A 20,800-nucleotide genomic window follows, 5' to 3' on the forward strand; every position below is an offset into this window, starting at 1 on the left:
ATGGGGAAATGAGAACTTGTGACTAGTGGTCAATGCATGTGTATATTCAGAAAAAACAGGGTGTAACATTTCAAGCAACAATGTATAGTAAATAATTTACTCCAATACTCCAATTTACTCCAATAAATGAAAAGTATGTGATATTTTCCCCATTTTAATTGAGTCCAGGGACATTGTCCACCATGTATTGTGCATATGAACACTGCAAAAAAATCAGCCAGTGACCGCAAAAAAGAATGAAACTTCACCTACTGTAATATTAGACAGAGTTCAGCATAATGACTTGCATTTGCTTTGGTTTGGTTTTATATATTTCCATGTAAGCTATAACAGTTGGAATGAGAAAAAAATATTGACTCGTGGATTTATGTAAAGTTGGGGCATTGAACTGCAAACGTGGATGATTCTGCATTGATGCAGTGTAGAACATTTTGATTGATTGATTATACCACAATCAATTTTAACAGATTGATTATATAATAATGGTGCTTGGTGAATTTCTGACGGTGGCATAAAAATCCTTGTTAAAAGGTATTGCCATTATTGACTACTGTGGCCTGATCTGAGTACAGCGCCGCTCCGGGTCCGAGTTTCGCGCTGCACACCACTCGGTGACCTTGTGCGCGCTCAGTTGTGAAAGTTTTGTTGAGTTTTTTTTTTTTTTTTTTGACCGTGACACATTTTCGTGTGACCAGTAGAATCAAAGTGTGCTAGTGTTTAGAAGGCCACGCCTCGCTGTTTTTGGAGAGGAAGCGCAAACCTTGCAGCGAGCGCACATTTTGTTCTGAAAGCGGCTGTAGATTTGCTCTAAATGTTCTAAAACTGTCTAAAATTTGCATAGTTATGCATCGATAATCATGGTTTTGATAATCGAAATTGAAACGTGAGAGGTTCCAACTATGTGTGGGTGTGGGTACGTACATCAATCCAGCCTCGCACAACTCCATGAAATCCTTTAGATGTTCAAACTTACAGTAAAATGCTGTGCAGGTTGTGTAGACCCTGTAGAGTATTATGACGCAGAGGTCAGGCGCCAGTGCATTATGGAGCCGTTTATAGCATTCATTAATATTACACACAACTTCCAGAATAAGGGGGATATTTTCAAGGCATGTGGGTATCATGGAACAATTCCCTCTATTCCCTCTATATATGCATAATTACAATATTATCAGAAGTATTCAAATTCTGTCATCATATGCACCATAAAGCAGATTTTGGGGGGCGCCATAACTTAAGTTCTGAGTGAATCCCATGCGGACGTCTCTGTTGACCAGCGGTCTTGACTGTGTAGTATTGGTGCAGTTTGCGAACCCGAGAAGGGGCAGGGCAGCGTCCGGGAAACCCAAACATTGACCGACAGAATGATGCCAGAGCACGGGCTAGTCTAAACTGGTCGGGGGAAGATGAGATAAGGACTGCGGATGTACAGTAGGGTGTATTGGCGTGTTTGGATGAGGTCAGGAGCGGGTCAGGCACAATTGGTCAAGGTTGTGAAAGTGCAGCAGTAGGGTTTTCAGCCTGAGAAAGGTCGACTACAGGGCAGGGCCCATGTTCGTCTATATTTTGAGTTATTTTTTATTACAGGGTATCTACCAGCTCTCCGTGACATTCCCTCTGAATGTGACATTTCACATTCCTTATATATAGATATGAATATGAAGACTGTTTACTGTTGTTTTTTTTTTTAGGCCAGCAGCTCCTCAAGATGGTTTGTTTACCTCCTTGTTGTCTGGGCACGGATAAGAGTCACTCCAGTGTGCCTGACTGTAACTGTGCACCCACACACCACCAACACACACAGACTGCACATATACACACACGCAGACAAGCTGTACATTAACTCGGCACACAGCCTACATGCACAGCGTGAGAGATCATATGGCCTACACACTGTCACACGGCCTCGCTTCCCACACACACACACACACACACACACACACACCCACCCTCCCATCTACAGGAACACAGATCACCCACACACACAACATACACAATCACGGTACCCATAAACACACACAAACGAACACACACACACACACACACACCTGCCCATCTACAGGAACACAGATCACCCACACACACAACATACACAATGACATGGTCCCCATAAACACACACAAACGAACACACACACACCCACCCTCCCATCTACAGGAACACAGATCACCCACACACACAACATACACAATCACGGTACCCATAAACACACACAAACGAACACACACACACACCCACCCGCCCATCTACAGGAACACAGATCACCCACACACACAACATACACAATGACATGGTCCCCATAAACACACACAAACGAACACACACACACCCACCCTCCCATCTACAGGAATACGAACATACGAACACACACATACGAACACACACATGCACACACACACACACACACACACACACAACCTGAGAAATTTGAACATCTAGACAAAATACTCATGCACCTTTTGGACAATCATACATTTATGCTCAACACACACACACACACACACACACACACCATTGACTCAAGCATTTGTTTCTAATCCTTTATGAGGACAGCGGCATGTTCATAACTTGACTGTTCAGTCCATCCCAACTCATAAACATAACACACCACCTGCACAGTTGCTAAGGGAATGCTGGGTAATGTGAATAGAGGAAATAAACGGCATGCCTCAGGCAGAAGCTCGCGTGCGGGACGCCTACATCAGACTTGTTGTTGCTGGTGTTTAAGTAATGGATTAAATAAATTGAATAATGGGATGAAGTAAATGGCTTTGTCAGACATGATCCTGGTAAGCGGTAGATTAGCGGCGGGTTTGAAAGCGGAGCTGCTGCTTTGTTTTCTTTTGTTTTGTGTGCTCGTAAATCGAATCAGGCGTTGTTTTTTTCTGCCACAGATAAGAATCGGGCGGTGAATTTCTGTCTGTGTCGTTTAACGCTTGATTTGTGTCCTTTTTTTCCAGCACATGCTTTTTATTTTTTGTCTGGAAGCTGGACAGTCAGAGATGCGGTTCAGCCGGCAGGAAAAGACAAAACCACTCGGCCGCAGACAGCTGTTGCTCAAGAACAGACAGGGGAGGGGCGGGCATTGCAAATAATCATGCTTAATGCACGCTGACAGTCTTGAGTTGACCTTCATCCGTCTGTGCACACACACACACGCACAAAAAGATATTTTAGAAATCGCAGTAAAAGCGAGTTATTACACTTGCTGTTACATTGGACAGTTTGCTAAACATTCATCCTGCAAGTGCGTCCTCCTGATAATTTGATCTGGTCAAAGTCACAAAATACGTCTTGACTGTATTTGGCTGGGGGTCATAACCCATGTTACATGTTAACTTGCAAAAATAAATAAAAGGGAAAACAAACTGAAGGTTCATTCGCTTAATACTTTATACTATTAAATCTAAAGTTAATATATAAAAAGAAAAGAAATGTTTGAAAATAATTATTTTATATTTTTTTATCTTGAGAGTACTAGGTTTACCTCTACAAATACCTTTTTCTCATGAGCTAAAAATTTTCCCCAACTGCAGTAGCAAAGTTAACACAATAATGTAATCATCACCCTGTAATGTAATAGTTATTTCATCATTATTTCATTAACAGTATTATAAAGTTGTTTCAGTATCGGGTCATTACAAAATTGGGAAATGTGTTTTATTCTAATTTCTAAATGCAGATTGCGGTATGCTTTTGTTATATTTCCTGTACTGTATAGGCTCCCCCGGAACATTACGCCATTTCCATCGCAGGCTCCCCCCAACCCCCCCATCCCCGCCTCTTTCTATGACAAACTCGCCGTGTTTCATGCCGCTCCAGCTCCTATTTGTGTAGCGGGGTGGCGCTGAATAAAGGATTAGGAGCAGCTCTGTTCACACGAGAGACGGGGCTTAGCCGCGCTGCTATTTTTAGGCCCGCCGCTGTTCGCTCACGTGTGCCTGGCAAACAAGCATGGCGATTGTTTTGTTTCTTCACCCCCAACCCCCCCCCCCCCCCTCCCTCCTCCCTCGCCATCACATCCAACCCTTCCCCTTACACCCCGCCCCCCATCGATCCATTCCTCACAATGGGGTGCTTGTCATGCATTCGCTGCATGCGTGCGTGGTGCTATAAATGGAACTGAAACAAACGCCGAACATGCTAATAACCAGCGCTGGTGAGCGACAGCAGGCATGGCGGCGCTCTAATACGAGGAAGCACAAATAAGTAGGCCCATCGTTAAAAATAACCCACGCAGATTCGGCTTATTCCACCCGAGTTGTTCTCCGTGCACGTTAACCCTTTGTGGGGGTTCTGGTCTGTGGTCTGTGTGAAGCACTTCAGTGTTTACCAAAAGGAAAATGATGAAGAACATATAACGCCGCCCCTCCGCTGGAGCCACATAAAAAAACGTACTGACCGGTTGTTACCCGCATGTCCTATAATAACCCCAATCCCGCCCCTAAACCCACACAATTCAGACATGCCCGGCGTGGGTCAGTTGGCAGGGGGCGGTATACCTGTCTGATCCACTGTAATACCGACTTCACTAGGCGCTGGCATGTCCATTCAGCTCTCCACATGCATATTCCACATGCATCTTTACATTTCTTACTAAATATAACGAATTACTGCAACATCGTACGACAGTATTAAAAACTGGTGAGAAGTTTAATGGCCGCATGATGATAGCACCCTATGGAATTACTTGATTTTCCTTTCATGCTTTCTTTCTTTGGACAGAAGCCTCTGTATGTGTATGGCTCCGGTAGACTAATAGGCCTTTGCTGGGCACACGGGCCTTTGTTTCAGAGCAGGCATGCACGGAAGCGTGCTGTTTTGAAATGTAATTAGGGCAAGGATAACAGGCCAATGGGGGAGGGAGGGGCAGGAAAGGGGCAGAAGCTCTCCTCGTAGAGGGGCTTTTGGGGCGGGCGGGCGGGGGTCGGAGAGACACAGGGTGTTCTGCCAAGCCCCTGCCACCCTCAATTAGACTTTACACAGGCGCGCCCCCCTCCCTAGTAGCCTTTTGACATTGCAGGCTTTTGTTTTCTTCCCCGCGAACACCGAGCAAGTGATACTAATACTAATTACAGCGATGAGGACGATAATTCATGCAAAGGCTTCTTCGTTATTCACATTTATAAAAAAAACTGTAGTTTACTGGAGACCTACATTTTCTCTTACACTTCGACTATTTAAACCCAGGAGAGCCGGCAACAGAAACAGTCTCGGATCCTGCAGACCAAACTTTTATAAAAAAAAACGGAATCATGTTTCTGGACTTTGCGTCTTAATCATTTCCTTTACTCCACCGGTGGTCTCGCTACCCTGGTATTAAAAACGGTTCTGAGTATACTGCGTGGGATTGAGTCATCTGGTTCATTTTCTCTCCTTTGGGTTTGTTTGTTGCAGTCCCTTCCTTTTTCTAGCCTCGGTGTTCTCTGCCTCACTGGGAGAGCCCTCATCACACAATGACCACCTCTTATTCACCCATGAACCTGCCCAAAATGTTTTTTAAGCGCCTTCTTGGATTTAAGCAGCCGGCACTGCTGCACTAAACAAGCATGAGAGATGTGGGATCTTCGCAGCCTTTTCAGCCTCTCAGAATATTTCTCAGAGGAAGCCCCCTTGGACTCGAGCCGGCAGCAGTGTCCTTTCTGGTCTTGTGCCCTGGGCCCCCTGGATGTACCTAGCCAGGTCTGGAGGCCAGTGGCTTGACTTCATATCATATTGGTCTGTGAAGCTTGGCTTGTCCATAGCCAGCAGCAGGGGGCCGGGGAATGTTGGCACCCCATAATCGTCGGGTCTTGCGGTCTCCCCTCTATGCAAATAGGGCTGGATTGATGGGCAACGGCAGCAATGGATCAACCGAAGGAGTTGGGCCGCATAGGTGTGGTGCTCCCAACCACGGTACTCCTGGGCGAGGGCCCCCCGTAAGGAAGGCAGCGAGGACGTCAGCCCACTTGCGCTCATCCCTTGATCATGTAACCTGGGCAGATGGTTTGGTCCACTGCCACACCACCACAGCAGACGGCAAGAGAGTTTCAGTTCTGGTTGGGTCGCTGGCATAAACGTGTGAGTGGCTTGCAGACGCTGTGGTCTTCTGCGGGGCTTCCGCCACAGGCACACATCGTATCAGAGGCGGAGCTCCGTGGTCACATGGTCGATGCTGGCAGTCCGCAATCGTGGTGCTGAAATAGGATGGACGACCGCTACGCTCTCTGCGATCAGTCATGGCGGCTTCGCTGCCGGAGCGTTCACCTGGGCGGGTGCTCGGGGTGAACACGTTGGTGAACATATTCCCTAAATTGATCAATGCATTGGTATGCAGGGTTCTATACGGTGAACTAGATCCTGACATCTTCTCTGTTTTTTATACCCAGTGGCCAGTAGGTAAACAAATTCTCTGAGGTTGGAGTTTGCAGTTTTTTCTTATGTGCAAATGTGCAAGTTTGCAATGTGGTATAAATACACCCTAATCCCTCCTTGAGAAATGACCTTGGGAATCCCAGCGTTAATGATTAAAAAAAGCGGGGAACTAACAAACAAATAGAACAGCATGAAAACTGCAGCACCCCATCCCCGACGTGGGAGTTGTAAATGCAGTGGGCAGAAGCGAGGGGTGGCTAGGCGGGCTGATTAAGATATAGGGGATACCTTTGAAGTGTTCCCTTTGCATTGGCGGAGCGGAAAATAGTTTATAACATGGTGTGTCCCACATACGAACTTCTGCAGAAAGGCCTGCGCTCTGCGTCAGCTTTGGTGCCGGCCGCCTGTTTGCAGTTTAATCTGCATGCATCCTGGCGGTTACGGTCCATTATAGATTCTAAATTTAGATTGTGTGACCTAAATGTGATGCCTCGTTTTAATTGTGACCTAGAATTTGTTCCCTTGTCCGTCCTTGAGGGACTAGTTTGTTGGCAGGGTTAGCATGTTGTGATGCATGTTGATCATCTGTTCGATCATGAGTTTAAATGTTACACATTCAAGTGGGAGTTACATAATCATACCATTTAGCCAGAAATAACAAGGATGTTGTCTTATTTTAATGCCACGTTGAGGGTTTTTTGGTGTGGTCAGTGACGACAAAAAAGTTACATCATTAAAAAAGTATTTAGTTATTTAGTTTCTTAAAATCATGGTAAAAATATCAATAACGCAATATAATTGTTGTGAAAAGAACCTTTGAATTTAGATCCTCAAAACAGAAGAAGCAGGTAAAAATTACAGTGTAATCTTATTAATGAAAGATTTAAGCTTATGTGTATTTAACTTTACACACCAACACACTGTGTTTTTGTATGTTAATAATGCAGGTTTAATCAAAGATCATTTTTCTATAGAATATTTGTAAAAAAAAAATAGCATACATTCATGTGTAATAATTATATCTAATTATATCCCGTAGTTTTTTTTCTGACATGACGCACCATTCTGGATTGGAAATTGAAGCGAGAAACATCAAGGTTGCAATGTGATCTGCTATAGCACATAAACGTAACAATAGTGAAATATGAATGTTCTTCTAAGAGCATTGGCTTTGTGAGTAATTATTTCATAACCATCCCCTTTACGCCCTAAGAGACGGCCTTGCTGGAAAGCCTCGGTGACCCTGGTAAGAGTTGCTGTTGCAGGAACAGTGTTCCTTATGTTTACGGTGTGATCTGCAATGCTGCAAACGGGTCTGGTGGTCAAGCTTACTCTCGTTGCACGCAGATCACAAAGTGAAAGCGCTTTGAAGGCGCTCCTGAGACGACAGTCAGGTTCTTCACTCCACTGCCACCGGGCCCCAGGCTTTTCTGAGTCTTTGACGCTTCTTTGACGCTTTGGCACAGTTGTTCATTAAATTGTCACCTCGAGTTGCTTTAATAAACATAATACTCCCTTGGATGAAATGAGAGCAGTGAGGTTCTTTTGTGAAGGAACGATTATATTAGCATATTGTGTTGAGGCTTCAGACTAACCCCCACATCCCTCAGCAGACGGCATGTTTGATTAAATTGAGGCCTGAAAAGTTTTAAACTTAACGTAGCGGATGTCTGCTTAATGGACGCACTGAAGATACGTATTTGCACAGCAAAAAAGTACCCCATTGTCCACAGCACCCTCTAGTGATGAAAACTAGAGTTTGAAGTTGGAAATTTTGAGATTTGTTTAGGGTCTTCTCTGGGGGCATCTGACTATGCCACGCATTCGTAATGCAGACTCTTACACTAACAATCGTTGTCAATAAAGCAGTGGCTTTGCATCTTGTTCATGATCTTGAGTTTCCTGTGGCTGGTTGCACCTGGGTCTTTGCAAACAAATGCAAATTCAGTCCGCCCGGGCGTCGGTGCTGATCATCTTTTCATAAGCAAACAGGTTCGCGCTGCAGTGTCCCACATTTGGTAGATGTCTGGATAACAGCATCTTCGTACTGGTTTGCACAGCGTTTTCTTTTATTGCATTGATCCTGAAATTTGCAGTAGAGACTGAATCATTTCGTTAAAATTAATCCCAGATATTCATGTTTTATGGTGCCGTGTGATTTCTATAGATAAAACATAAGGCAGATGAGAGCACACATACACATTATGAACACACAACATATGCAGAAGTGTCTCCATCCGATTCTGAAAGGTTCACGTTCTTTTAAAACAACATGGATTTGAGTGTGTTGATGAAGTAATAAAATATGAGTAAAAAAAAACTCATCTGAGCTGGCTTGTCTTACTTTGGTTCATAGAGTTGATTTTGTTGTTGAAATTGCAAATTAATTTGAAAATCATGCTGTAGACTAAATGTAAAATCGTGTTGCTTTAACTACACCTCATGTAGATGTTCTCTCGTGTGTTTTCCTGCTTGGTCCTAACGATGTGCCAAATCACTTTGAAAGAACTTTGTTATTTCTAATATCTGTTCTCATGTCTCACATATAAAAAAAAAAAAAAAAAAAAAACGTTGCTTCTTTGTTCTCATGTTCCATCTTGTCAGTTCTCACTGGTGCTCAAATGGCCCTGCTGCTCGCGTTCCCCAAGAAGCAGAAAGTATTGATCGGGTCTCATTTTGGCGGCTGGTTGCATTCCCGTCTTTGTTTGGTTAGCTGCTGCTTTGGTCCAAGTGGCTTATTTTTCTGCCCAGTGGATGTTTGAAAGTGCCCCCCTTTCCCCCCCCAGAGGAGACGAAGGCGGCAACGTCTCCTTTTGTCCTCCAAGGTCACCCTGTAAGATTCCCTGTACGACATGGGAAAGTGTATTTTTATTCCTCCCCTTTCATCCTTCCTGTCACTTTTGATAAAATGCCCTAGATTTGGTAAAATGGGTATCATGTGTACTTTACCATTCATCTTCCCACCAAGAAAAAAGTGGCTGTTTTGACCCTTTTGCAGATTTTTCTTCTTTTCTTTCAAGGTTCCGGCACCTTTGTGCAAGTTTTGGCTCTCGGTGGAATTCTGGTGTTTTGCTAGCTTCACTCTGTCCCTTGGTCTTAATGAGCTAATTAGCACAATCACTATTAACGCCACTTGATAGGTACGACTCAGGGCTGTGACATTTGTAAATAATTAATTCTGCCAATTAAGGCTGTGCAAATTACTTTGGAAGGAAGACCCTGGGTCGGGACGCACCGCAGGAAATTTCGAGAGAGCGTTCGATCCCGGACTCTGATTGGAACCCAAGCCCACCATTTAACCTTGGGCCACAACTGTGGAATTAAGCGTAAAAGCGGTTTTGGCAGGGAGATCAGAGAACGGTTTTAAATGAGGCAACAGTTGGACGCCCGTTGCGATGTGTTTGAGCAGCGTTGTGGTTAGAGGCTAGTGCTACTTTCTTTGTTTAGCTTGTTGTAGCGGATTCGTAGACCGGATGCTACAGTGCTGTACCAGTTTGGAGGGTTCTTCATTCTTTTCTTGGGCAGTGAACGACTCATCCGATGACTCCTTTGTGGTCCCACATATCCCATAATTCTTTGTGCCGGCTTTTTTTTTTTTTTTTTTCTACTTTTCAGAACATGACTATTGCAGCAAAAGAAACAGTGACCAAAGAAAACATTTTTTTTAATCTATTTTTTGTGTGCCGTTTAAATTGTTTGTAATATTCACTTGTAGTTCCCACTTCACAGTGCTGGGGACACTGTAATTTTCCAAATCTAATCTAAACCAATTAGTTTAACAGGACTGGGAGGCTGTAACTTTCAAAAAACATGAATTACGAGGGCCAGCCCTTTGTTGGCCGAATACTTTGAAGGATGCGACCTTTTGTCATCCACTTAGGAGGTTAGAATATGATCTATGATTGGCATTAATTTTCTTTTTCTGATGGTGGACTGAGTCCAGACATGACGGTAAAGTAACTTACTATTGCCCGTTCAGGTACACACTGGTATTAAAAGATTGGGGTTGACTGCAGCTAGAGAGTTTGGGTTTTATTTCGGTAAATATCTATGTTGCGCTGTTCAGAGGTTTCATCACAATGCTTAGAACGTGTTTTCTTTATTTTCATGACCATTTCCATTTGTAGGCATCAAAACTATGAATGAACACGTGGAGTTATATACAAAAAAGGAGAAATAACTGAAAAAAAGTTTTATATTCTAGTTTCTTTGCTCTGATTACTGCTTTGCACACTCTTGGCATTCTCTCGATGAGCTTCAAGAGGTCGTCACCTGAAAATTTCCAACAGTCTTGAAGGAGTTCCCACAGGTGTTTAGCACTTGTTGGCCCCTTTGCCTTCACTCTGCAGTCCAGCTCACCCCAAACCATTTGGATTGGGTTCAGGTCCGGTGACTGTAGAGGTCAGGTCTTCACTTATTGTTAAGTACATAACTCCACATGTGTTCATTCATTTTGATGCCTTCAGTGAGAATCTACCAATGTAAATGGTCATGAAAATAAAGAAAACACATTGAATGAGTGTCCAAACTTTTGGACGCCCTCTACTTTAGGCTTCAATTTTGGAATTCCAACTTCTCAGTCAGGAGGTTCTATTGTTGCTGAACACTCTGTATTCCCATATTTTACCTCTATAACACTTAATATTGCTATTTACATGATTTTTCTGATGAAACATCGGTTATCATGGTACTTTGAATGTCAGGTTTAGTCAACCAAGGAGGGAGGAAATGTATTCATGTCACAAAAAAAAAAATGAGAGATAACAGGCAGGGCCCAGCCATGTTTACTCTATTTTACTGGAGTGATCTTTAATTCTGGAGCTGGGGCCTGTATCTTGTTTTCCACTTTTCCACTTCCCCTCATTTCTGATAAACAAGGTGACCTCTGAGGCAAAACCAACAGCCCTGGGCTTCACAGTTTGCATCCCAAAATAGTGGCCTTCTGTTTTTTTGGGGCGTGTGCCTTTTTTGACAGTATTTTGGGGTCAGAGTTCCACTGCTCTGGCTTTCTGAAGCCCCAGGCTACAGGTTTACAGTCGACAGCCCTTCACATCCAGTTACAGAAACACGGAGCATCAGCATCGCTGTGGGAAGGGTGGGAAGGAGGAAGCAGTGGAGAGTAGATGGCACTGTCAGGCTGTCAGCCTCAGCGACTGTGCATTTATTAATAACCTGTGCGGTGGAAGATGCCATTTGGGGTTGCCGATGTAATTAGCCATATTGCTTCGAGTTGGCAAGGCCTGCCAGGTTTGTCATCTGTCAGCACTTGCTGTTCCGTCACTGTTGCCCGTCTAGCAGCCACTGGAGGCGCGAGTGCACGGGAGAACTCCTGAAATTCGGCCTGTCAAGCACTCTGTCACTCATACTGGTACCAATGCACCTTTGGCTGCTTCTGGAGGTGGGGCCTTCAGACAGCAACAGCCGTGTTAAGGTGTGGACCTTTATGCATAGGGGTCTTGTTAAAAGAGGACTGTGTCACAGACTCATACACTGGCTGATTATCATAAAATCGTAGTCTGTAAAAGTCATAACCCAACCTCAAACCATCATTACGTTTTAGGAGATAAGAATTTTGATGAAAATTTTCAACTGCTTTTACAGTAAAATAAAATGCACCTTTTCATTTTCCTATCAACTACATGGATGTTCAATATTAATTTAGCATTATTTCAGCACTTTTTTGGAAAGTTTGCAGCTGCAGATGAAAATTTACAGTAGTTCAAGAGTCATGGAACTTCTACATGTAGTATGCACGACCACTACAAAATACACCATTTCAACTTTTATTACTTAGATATTGCCTGAAGGTCAGGACTTAACATGTTACATTTACAGAATTTATCAGACGCCCTTATCCAGAGCGACTTACAATCAGTAGTTGCAGGGACAGTCCCCCCCTGGAGACACTCAGGGTTAAGTGTCTTGCTCAGGGACACAATGGTAGTAAGTGGGATTTGAACCTCGGTCTTCTGGTTCACAGGCGAGTGTGTTACCCACTAGGCTACTACCACCGATCTTTATCTTAAGACGCTTGGGATAAAAGTTTCTGCCAAGTGAAATGTAAAGGCCATTATGTGGCATGAATGTATCATGTTAAAGTCTTACTGGCCACATTATTAGAAACGCACTCCTTGGCTATTTTCAATGGCTGCTGCTGTGCAGCGTGTCAGCCACCCACTCCCCCATTAATCAATGTTCATCTTCTGGCCAGAGGACCGCTGCTGATGAGATAGCATGTTGTAAAGAGGCGTTGATCAAGGTTTTGCCACCACCCAAGACCCAGCCTGCAGCCGCCCTCTGGTGCTCGTTCAGTTCGCTGTGTGTGTCTGAGATGACTCTGGTTTGTTTATTTCTCCGTCTCGGCATTGCTGGCTTTTTTTCCCCACCAGATTCCTGAGCCGCATATGAGCCAGTGATCTCCTCTAGCTTCTGCCACCGCTCCGGAACATTCCAAGACAAACACAAACAGTGTGGACCAGAGAGGCTGATGGATGAAGAGAGGAGTGGATCCTCTTTACTCTTTTAAAGAGTTTAAATGCATTTAAATTTATTTTAGCGCTTGGCTTGTCACTTTCTTAAATCAGGCGCTGTTGTGCTCTGCTGTCTCAGAGACGAACTTCTCCTGAAATGAATGGACATGAGCACACAGCTTTCACCACGCCGGTGTAGCACTTCAGCATGCAAAAGAGCCCCATCCAAGTGGATAGCATTACTCTGATAATTACAGGCAATGCGATACCCGTAGCGTTTTTTGGATTAGATTTCATGTGGTTTTTGCTGCACCTGCGGCCCAGAGGTTTAACCCGATTTTTACATTTCACTCGTCCACTAATCCTGATTGTCTGAGGGTCACATCTGTGTTTCATTTAACAACGTAGAAACTAGTAATGTTGAAATAGAAGGGCGAAAAATTCCCTGTTATAGCTGGAACAGAGAGCCTTTTTCATACCAGTCATGCTCATACTCTCAGTTACACTTATTAGAAAATAACATATAGATCATCTAAATGTAGATCATTTAATCTCAGGGCTTTAACAAGTGTTAGTCGATTTCTCTCTATTCTTCTGAACATGACATACAGTTCCTGCTGATTAATTTTATTACATAATATATTGTGTTAACAACATCTGTTTATTAAAAATGAATTATTTTGACAGAGCTTTTCCGGACACTTATGTTCAATGTTACATTTATTTGAAGTCTGATCAGATAGAGGAGAGGAGTGATTATAGAGATTATTGCAGGTATTATAAATTGATCGTAGGAATTTAATTCAAGAAGGGTTGAGGACCCCTCACCAACAATAAAATTTCAGTCACATATTCAGTGCTATTGAATGTAGCAGTTATTTATGACTATTATGTTACCTTGCGATTACTTTTATTATATTATCTTTATTAAACTGATCAATTATAATGATGTTAAATCATTCATCGAGAGGAATTTGACAGTAGTCAATGTTTAGTACTGCTGTAAATTACAAAATTTCTAAATAACAGTTACGAATATTAACTCATAATTCACGAAAGTAATCAAGAAGCAATCAAATGTAACTATTTACATCACTTTCATATAGTAATTGAAATAGTTACACTACTATTAGATTTTAAATAGGGTAATTTATTTTTTAATTGTAATGAGTTTCCAAAGTAGTTTTCCAGTGAAAATGTCTAGTCTTACAATTTCACAATTGCTTGTGATGTGACTACTAAACACATACTGTCATAATGATTTTATTTGATGCATCGACCAGTTTTAAGTAGATTGAAAAACTAACCCTAACCAATAAGTCAAAATAATTATAATTAGTCCTACCCACAATAAGTGGACGTGTTCCGTTAAGATCACTCACACACTCTGGGCCCACTGGGAATTTCCTCCTGCCTTCGGTCTCTCCTGTCTGTTTGCGTTTCGTGATGCTCACCTTATCCTTGAGCTCCACCTGCTAATTAAAACACCGTTCCTGCATGGGATCTGGGGATGTCTGGTCTATGAAGAGTTCCAAAAATAGATTCCAGAGATCCGTGGGTTCCCTGGGCATTTTACCGCTCCCCAAGGGAACCCCCTCTTGCTGTCTGCCTTCAAAACTCAGCCTTTTGTTCTTTGTTGTGAATGCATGTTCTGTCCTGGTCCTGTCCCTGTTAGGGGGGCTTCCAAATGCCGTTCTTTTAATAGATGTTGTTGGCGGTCTGTGCATACTTGTACCAGTGTGGATTTGGTATGCAGACCTTTTCATAGGTCACTTGTGCTTAAGTACAATTAGAATAGATTAAAAGGAATCTGACCTGCAATTTACACTTGTTAATAGCAGAATGTGTAGAGAGGGGTGTAACACAACACTGCGGGTTCCCCGTTCCCCCGTCAATCCAGGCTTCAGGGTCCCACATCCACATCCAATTTTTATTGCAGCAAAAAAACATGTTATAATAAGGTGGAAGGATATTTAGAGAGAGTTGTCGGGGTTAAGTTTATTCACTGCCAGTTCTCATCCAATCAGGACGCGAGGCCTGGATCTGTTTGAATGTGGCGTCGCCCCAGCCCCTTGCTTTTATCTGCACCTGTGGCTGTGTTCCAGGAACCTGTTCCAGAAATCCCCCCTGCAGCCCTCACACCGTCTCGCACCGTAACCTCATTATGTCACCATGGCTTCCGGAGTCAGAACGGCGCATTCACGGGCCGCCGTTTCTTCCGTCTCCCTCAGTCTGCAGTTACTCTCGTATCCTGGCTCACCGTCGCCTGTGAGCAGACGGCGTGTATTTATAGAAGCGGGGCGGCAGCGGGCGTTTGTCACCGGCCGCTTTGATCCGGCTCCGCACGGGCTACTGTACGCGCCGCGCCGGCTTATGCTGGGCTGCTCCACATAATCCTGGCCGATGTGTGAAAGTGGAGCAGGGCTGTGGGATCCTCCTGCGGGAGAGACGGGACCCTCCCACGAGAGGGACGTCTGGCCCGCGGGGAGACACTCAAAACTCCCTCCGTCACCGAATCCCCGTCGCCCGGAGCCCCGGCACAGAATTGACGCCATCGATTCTGACGCTCGGCGTAAACACGGCGACTCCCGAGCCTAACGTGCCTTCTGCTTGTTTGTGTGTGTGTGTGTGTGTGTGTGTGTGTGCATACTGATGCTTTCCTCCATCCCTCCGTCTCCTGTCCCCTCCTCTCTCTCTCTCTCTCTCTCCCTCTCCGGCTATTTATAGCTGCATCTTGCCAGGGCTCCGCTCCGGTGAAACTGTGAAAGCCTTTTCATGTTCCCACTGTAATTACTACCGTGGCACCCACTCGCCAGAGCAGGGGAGGAGGGGGGGCGCGTTCGCGCCGTGGCTTCATGTACATGTGCTGTTTTACACAAGCGCGTTTATTTCTCCTCCCAGTTGCACTCTCTCTCTCTCTCTCCCTCTCCCTCTCTCTCTCTCTCCCTCTCTCTCTCCATCAAGCTCGGTCTGTGTGTGAGCGTGTCTGCGGGTGTGCGCGCGTCTGTGCTCAGAATGCATGTGCGCCGGCCGGGCTCGTTCCTGCGCGCATCCCTTTGTGCGATTCGCTCCCCCGTCACGTCCGAAACAACGTCCAAACCGGAGCGAGCGACCCAGACGCCCCCCATCTCGGTCGCCCGCCCCTGCGCGGAGAGAGCCCGTCCGGAGCGCTCGGGTTTTGATTGACGCTGACGGCTGTAGCCGCGGGTCTGGCCTGTGGGGACGCTGGTGTCGATGCTGCGGACCATTTTTGAAGCTGAGACCTCTCTGTCCCCCACAGATGGACTGGCCGGGTCGGAGCAGCCCCTGGAGAGACAGAAGCAGTCTGCCTTCGACCATATTCCCACAGGTAGGACCCTCCTTACGCCGCCGCTGTTTCAGCCTCCATCCCACTCTCTGAATGTAAAGTTGCTTGGTGAAATGCAGCTGATGCTGGGGCAGTCTAGAGCAGTGATTTGAACTTTTTATTTGGGGTGAAATCAGGATTTTGGAGACATCTGTGTGATGCAGGAGAGAGAATTTATCATTATTTGGAAAGACAAATGCACGCATAGATACTTTTCTGGAGGAAAAATAAAAAATAAAAGCACGCCGATTGCATACATTCTTCGCGACGGCTCTGACTGTGACGGTGTCGATCTCCAAGGATCGTTGGGGGGGGGGGGGGGGGGGGGGTTAGTGAATTGAAAATGGAAATAAGCTGCCTGTATCAACTTACACCAGCGTCAGCCACATCGTATCGCCCAGGGCGACGCGATCGTCGCATCGCAGAAGTTGCATCTCATTTCCCGCAGTTTGCACGTGCTGGAGTTTTTCATTTATGTATATTGGCAAATACTTTCGCTTACACTGTGCACTACGGTATTTGCCGGCAGCTGATGGTGTTGCTGCATTATTCATGTGTGTGTGTGTGTGAATAGTTCAGAAATCTGGCAGAACTACAGTTTCATACAGTGTCGATATTGGTGCTGCCAGATTCATTTCATCATAGAGTAAGCTCTTTATTTAGCGCTCTGAATTATTGATGAGTTCTTAAGTGCTACGGAGTGAGACAGTGAGGAGACGAAGAAGAGAAAAAAAGCCAGTGGTTCGCAGTGTCTGCCATGCAAATGAAAGCGAGAGATTAGCATAGGAAAATGGTGGCATGGAAATCGTTTAAAGCACGAGGGCTCGATCCAAACCTTTGGGACAGATTTGGCGCTCCGCCGTCCTCTCGGTCGTGCTATCGCCTGTAGGCTTTCTCCTCTTTTTCCGGCCATGTTGTCAGACCTTGAGCTCCACTCTTGATCCTCGTTTCTTTAGCCTTGTTTTTTTTTTTTTTTTTGGCTTTTTTTGCTGTAGCGTCGGCCCCTCAGTAGGTCTGGTTCAGGTCGGCTCACGCCTAATGCATGGTGTTTGGTGGGACCCACCACACTGAGTGAAATGTGAGGAACAGTACTAAGTGCATACACTGGAGAAGTTTTCTTGTGGTGTGCAGGGAGTTTCAGCTCCCAAAAAAAAGAAAAGTTGCACTAAATCACACACAAAACTTCTTTTAAAAGATCTAACATAATAACGTCTGTTTACCTCTGGTTTCTGTTCTTGGAATAAAACTTGTTGCTCTCAGTGGACATGATGATGTGTCTCTGTACCGCCTCCAAATCACCATTTTTTATCAGATTTAAATGTTCATTTTAACTGTGTATATGATTTTGGCACATTTGAAAAATATATATTGTTAAATCTTGTTGTTTTTATTATTAATCCACTTCACCATGGACCTTTGGCTTCACTGAAAATCCCCCACGATCACATTTAAAAGTTTTTTTGCCATAGAAAAACAGAATGTGGAAAGATGCTAGAAATGGGTGGGCTATTTGACATATTCCATAATATTTGAGCATTAACATTGTTTCTAGTCTCAGTTGGAGACTTCCTGCTGCTGAACAGATCACGAAAAGTTGAAGAATGTTGTGCGGTATTGCATGTCCAGTAGTAGGAACCAATGGTCACTTGGATTCTCCTTAAAATGTCACCTGAAGGCGGTATCTAAAGCTGTTTCTCTGACACGACAGCTCTGAATGTATCTGTACGTCCCCCCACAGGCGCTGTATGTGAGACACTTGTCTCAGTCGTGGAGCTGGAACTTGAACTAACTTCCTGATTGATCCCTATGTGTGGAGGGAACAGGAAATGAACATGGAGCAAGTTGATGAAGTGAAGTGGAAGTGAAGTGATTGTCATTGTGATACACTGCAACACAGCACATGGTGACACAATGAATTGTGTCCTCTGCTTTTGAGCATTGGTGAGGAGTGGGCTGCCATGACAGGCGCCCGGGGACCAGTGTGTGGGGACGGTGCTTTGCTCGGTGGCACCTTGGCAGATCGAAACCGATTACGGGCCACATCCTTAACCGCTAGGCCACCACTGCCCCGTAAAAATAGCTGAAGGTGTAAAAGATTTTTAAAAAATGAATGAAAATGTCTGACTGGGGAGGTGAGGCTCTGGAATTTCTACTCATACAAGAGGATCTCCACCCTGTGTTTCACAGACAGTGTGTCAGCCAATGCTGAATGGCATTAAAAATGAAATCTCTTAATTCTTATTACTTATTTTTACTTACTGTGGCTTTGTGCTGCTCTTAGAGAAGATCACCTCTGTCCTTATCCTAGATGCAGGCTTTTCTAGGTGTTCCATGACTTCCATATTCTGTTTAGTCTTCAGAATGGACATGTGGAGCAGCACAGGGAGATGTTCTTGCCCTCCATCTGTCTCTTCCATCTTGATAAAGCTGTCTACCACCATTTCAAGATTGGTACGCCAGATCTAAAAAGGAAATAGAGCAGACAACGTCACCCTTACCCAACATTTACCTGGTCTGTCTTTAGCAGGCGTGACGTTGAATGAGGGACCAGGAGCTTGTTGAGGCACGCTAAGAACATGCAGAACGTTCCTACTGCTGTATATCATTTCTTCAATTGTTCAGTTTATTGAACCCATTCTGATTCAGCAGCTTTGATTCTGCTGATATGAAGAATGTGGATAGTAAGCACAGAACTTGGTGGAAACTCACACAATCACTAGAGGAACTATCTTGATTATCTGACATCAAGAGATCGTCACAGTGTGTCCAAGTCCATTTTGTTGTTTTGATTGCAAAACCGATCAGCTCGCCTTTAAAAAGCAGATCTAAGGTGCATTGCAGTCATAAAGACTCGTTTACCTGGAGAAAGCAGATTGGGACTGTCTGCTGGACTATTCTGGACATGGACAGAAAACGTGAAGGCATAGACACCATGAAATTCATCTTTAATAAATCCGCAGATCAGCTGGATTGCTGTGCATGAGTCCTTCAGACTAATGAGTGAGTGAATCTTAACCTTTTCATGTGACCGCTCAGGTCAGGTTTTTTTCTATTTACATTCTCAAATGATTCATTTCAGGAGCGACGAGATACAGTTTTGTGCCATTGATATGATTGCTGAGTCTACTTACATCAGTCTAGTATCAAGGCTCAACCAGAAGTGTTTCCCCATCCTGCGCCTGGAGCACCTCCCTCCAGAAAGTGTTCATTAGCCCCCCAGGCCTTCGTTAATACGGAGGCGTGGGTTCGACCGGGAACGTTTTGGCTGGTGGTACTCCAAAGAGTGGCATAGAGAAGCACTGTGTGTGCAGTAAATAATATCAGCAGTTTCCGTCAGTCATAAATAAAAAAATAAAAGGGTGAACTGTGTTGAAATGGCTGTAATACACTCACAGGGGTGCCATACTCGTGTGTATTATTGATCAATAATAAAAGGTCATGCTTGTGGTTCAAGAAGACCTTTCACACTGTGCCAGACACAGGTTATTTGTTTATATGTTCGCACTACACCAATATATTATAGTGAATGTTGATGTATTTCTAGATGGATCTCTTTAAGAAAAAGCGTAACGATCGTGTTTTTTTTTTGTTTTTTTTATTTTTATGCCATTAGCAGCTGTCAAGCAACATTTCTGTCAATATTAGCCTGAGTCTCTGAATACTCCGACTTTCTTTTTGCAAAAACCACTGACTGCTCCATGTCAGTTTGGAGTCACCGATCCAGACAGTTCACATGGAAACAATCATTGATTTGATGTCCTTTAGCTCAGTGGGCAGCTTTCATCCATTACACCACGCCGTGCCACTCGCACTACTCTGGAAGCTTGAGCACGACTGCAGCGGCGTGCCAGTGTTGTTTTATGTATAATTTATCAGGCTATATTTAATTTCCCCACTCAGTAATTTTGCATGATATTTCTGTTCCCCTACACGTGTATCCCATTTCCTCACGGATGATGGAATAAGCGGAGATGCAGCTCCACAAATAACTTTATCATAAATTAAAAAGCCGTCTGTCACATAGTACATGTGTAAAGTATTGTTTTAATGTAAAGTAAAAAGTATGGCCTTCCTTTTTTCAAAGTCAAAATGTCAAAGCTGTCGTCTTAAAAATAATTTAGTTTTGGAAGTTGGAAAAAAAAACTGCGGAAACTATTTATTTGCGCTTAATTCAGCATTTAACTGTCAGGCCTTCTTGGTGTACCACACCTGAGACATGAGAAACCGGCTTCATGATTACCATCAGTTTTTCTTTGAATAATAAATTGAGGACTGCCCAATCTGGCAAGTTTGGGTCTGGCAACATTCATGTTAGTGATGTATAAAGTAACATTTACATTTTTATATTTACTGCATTTATCAGACGTGCTTATCCAGATCACTTATAATCAGTAGTGACAGGGACAATCCCCCTGGAGACACTCAGGGTTAAGTGTCTTGCTCAGGGACATAATTGTAGTAGACCTATTAACCCTATTAACAAGTTTTATCTGAATGCAAATTAAAATTTTGTTACAAATACATGTACAAATAGTGGGATCTTGTACATCTAATGGATATACGGGTTATTTCTGTCTTTGATTCAGTGTTTGTGCATTTGTGGTTGGCCTTGAAGAGGTTGCATGTTGCC

The 20,800-nt window shown here is 44.1% G+C and overlaps 1 protein-coding gene across 2 annotated transcripts in view; it reads left to right on the forward strand.

The window, feature by feature from the left end:
• LOC114764501 (histone deacetylase 4-like) overlaps positions 1-20,800 on the forward strand; it is a 69,463-nt gene that overhangs the window by 6,947 nt on the left and 41,716 nt on the right. For both annotated transcript variants that reach the window (XM_028954192.1, XM_028954193.1), the window contains exon 3: positions 16,105-16,173. In XM_028954192.1, the coding sequence (XP_028810025.1) occupies positions 16,105-16,173 (69 nt within the window). The remainder of the gene's footprint in view (positions 1-16,104; positions 16,174-20,800) is intronic.

Source organism: Denticeps clupeoides, chromosome 15 (assembly GCF_900700375.1).
Source record: "Denticeps clupeoides chromosome 15, fDenClu1.1, whole genome shotgun sequence".
Taxonomy (NCBI): domain Eukaryota; kingdom Metazoa; phylum Chordata; class Actinopteri; order Clupeiformes; family Denticipitidae; genus Denticeps; species Denticeps clupeoides.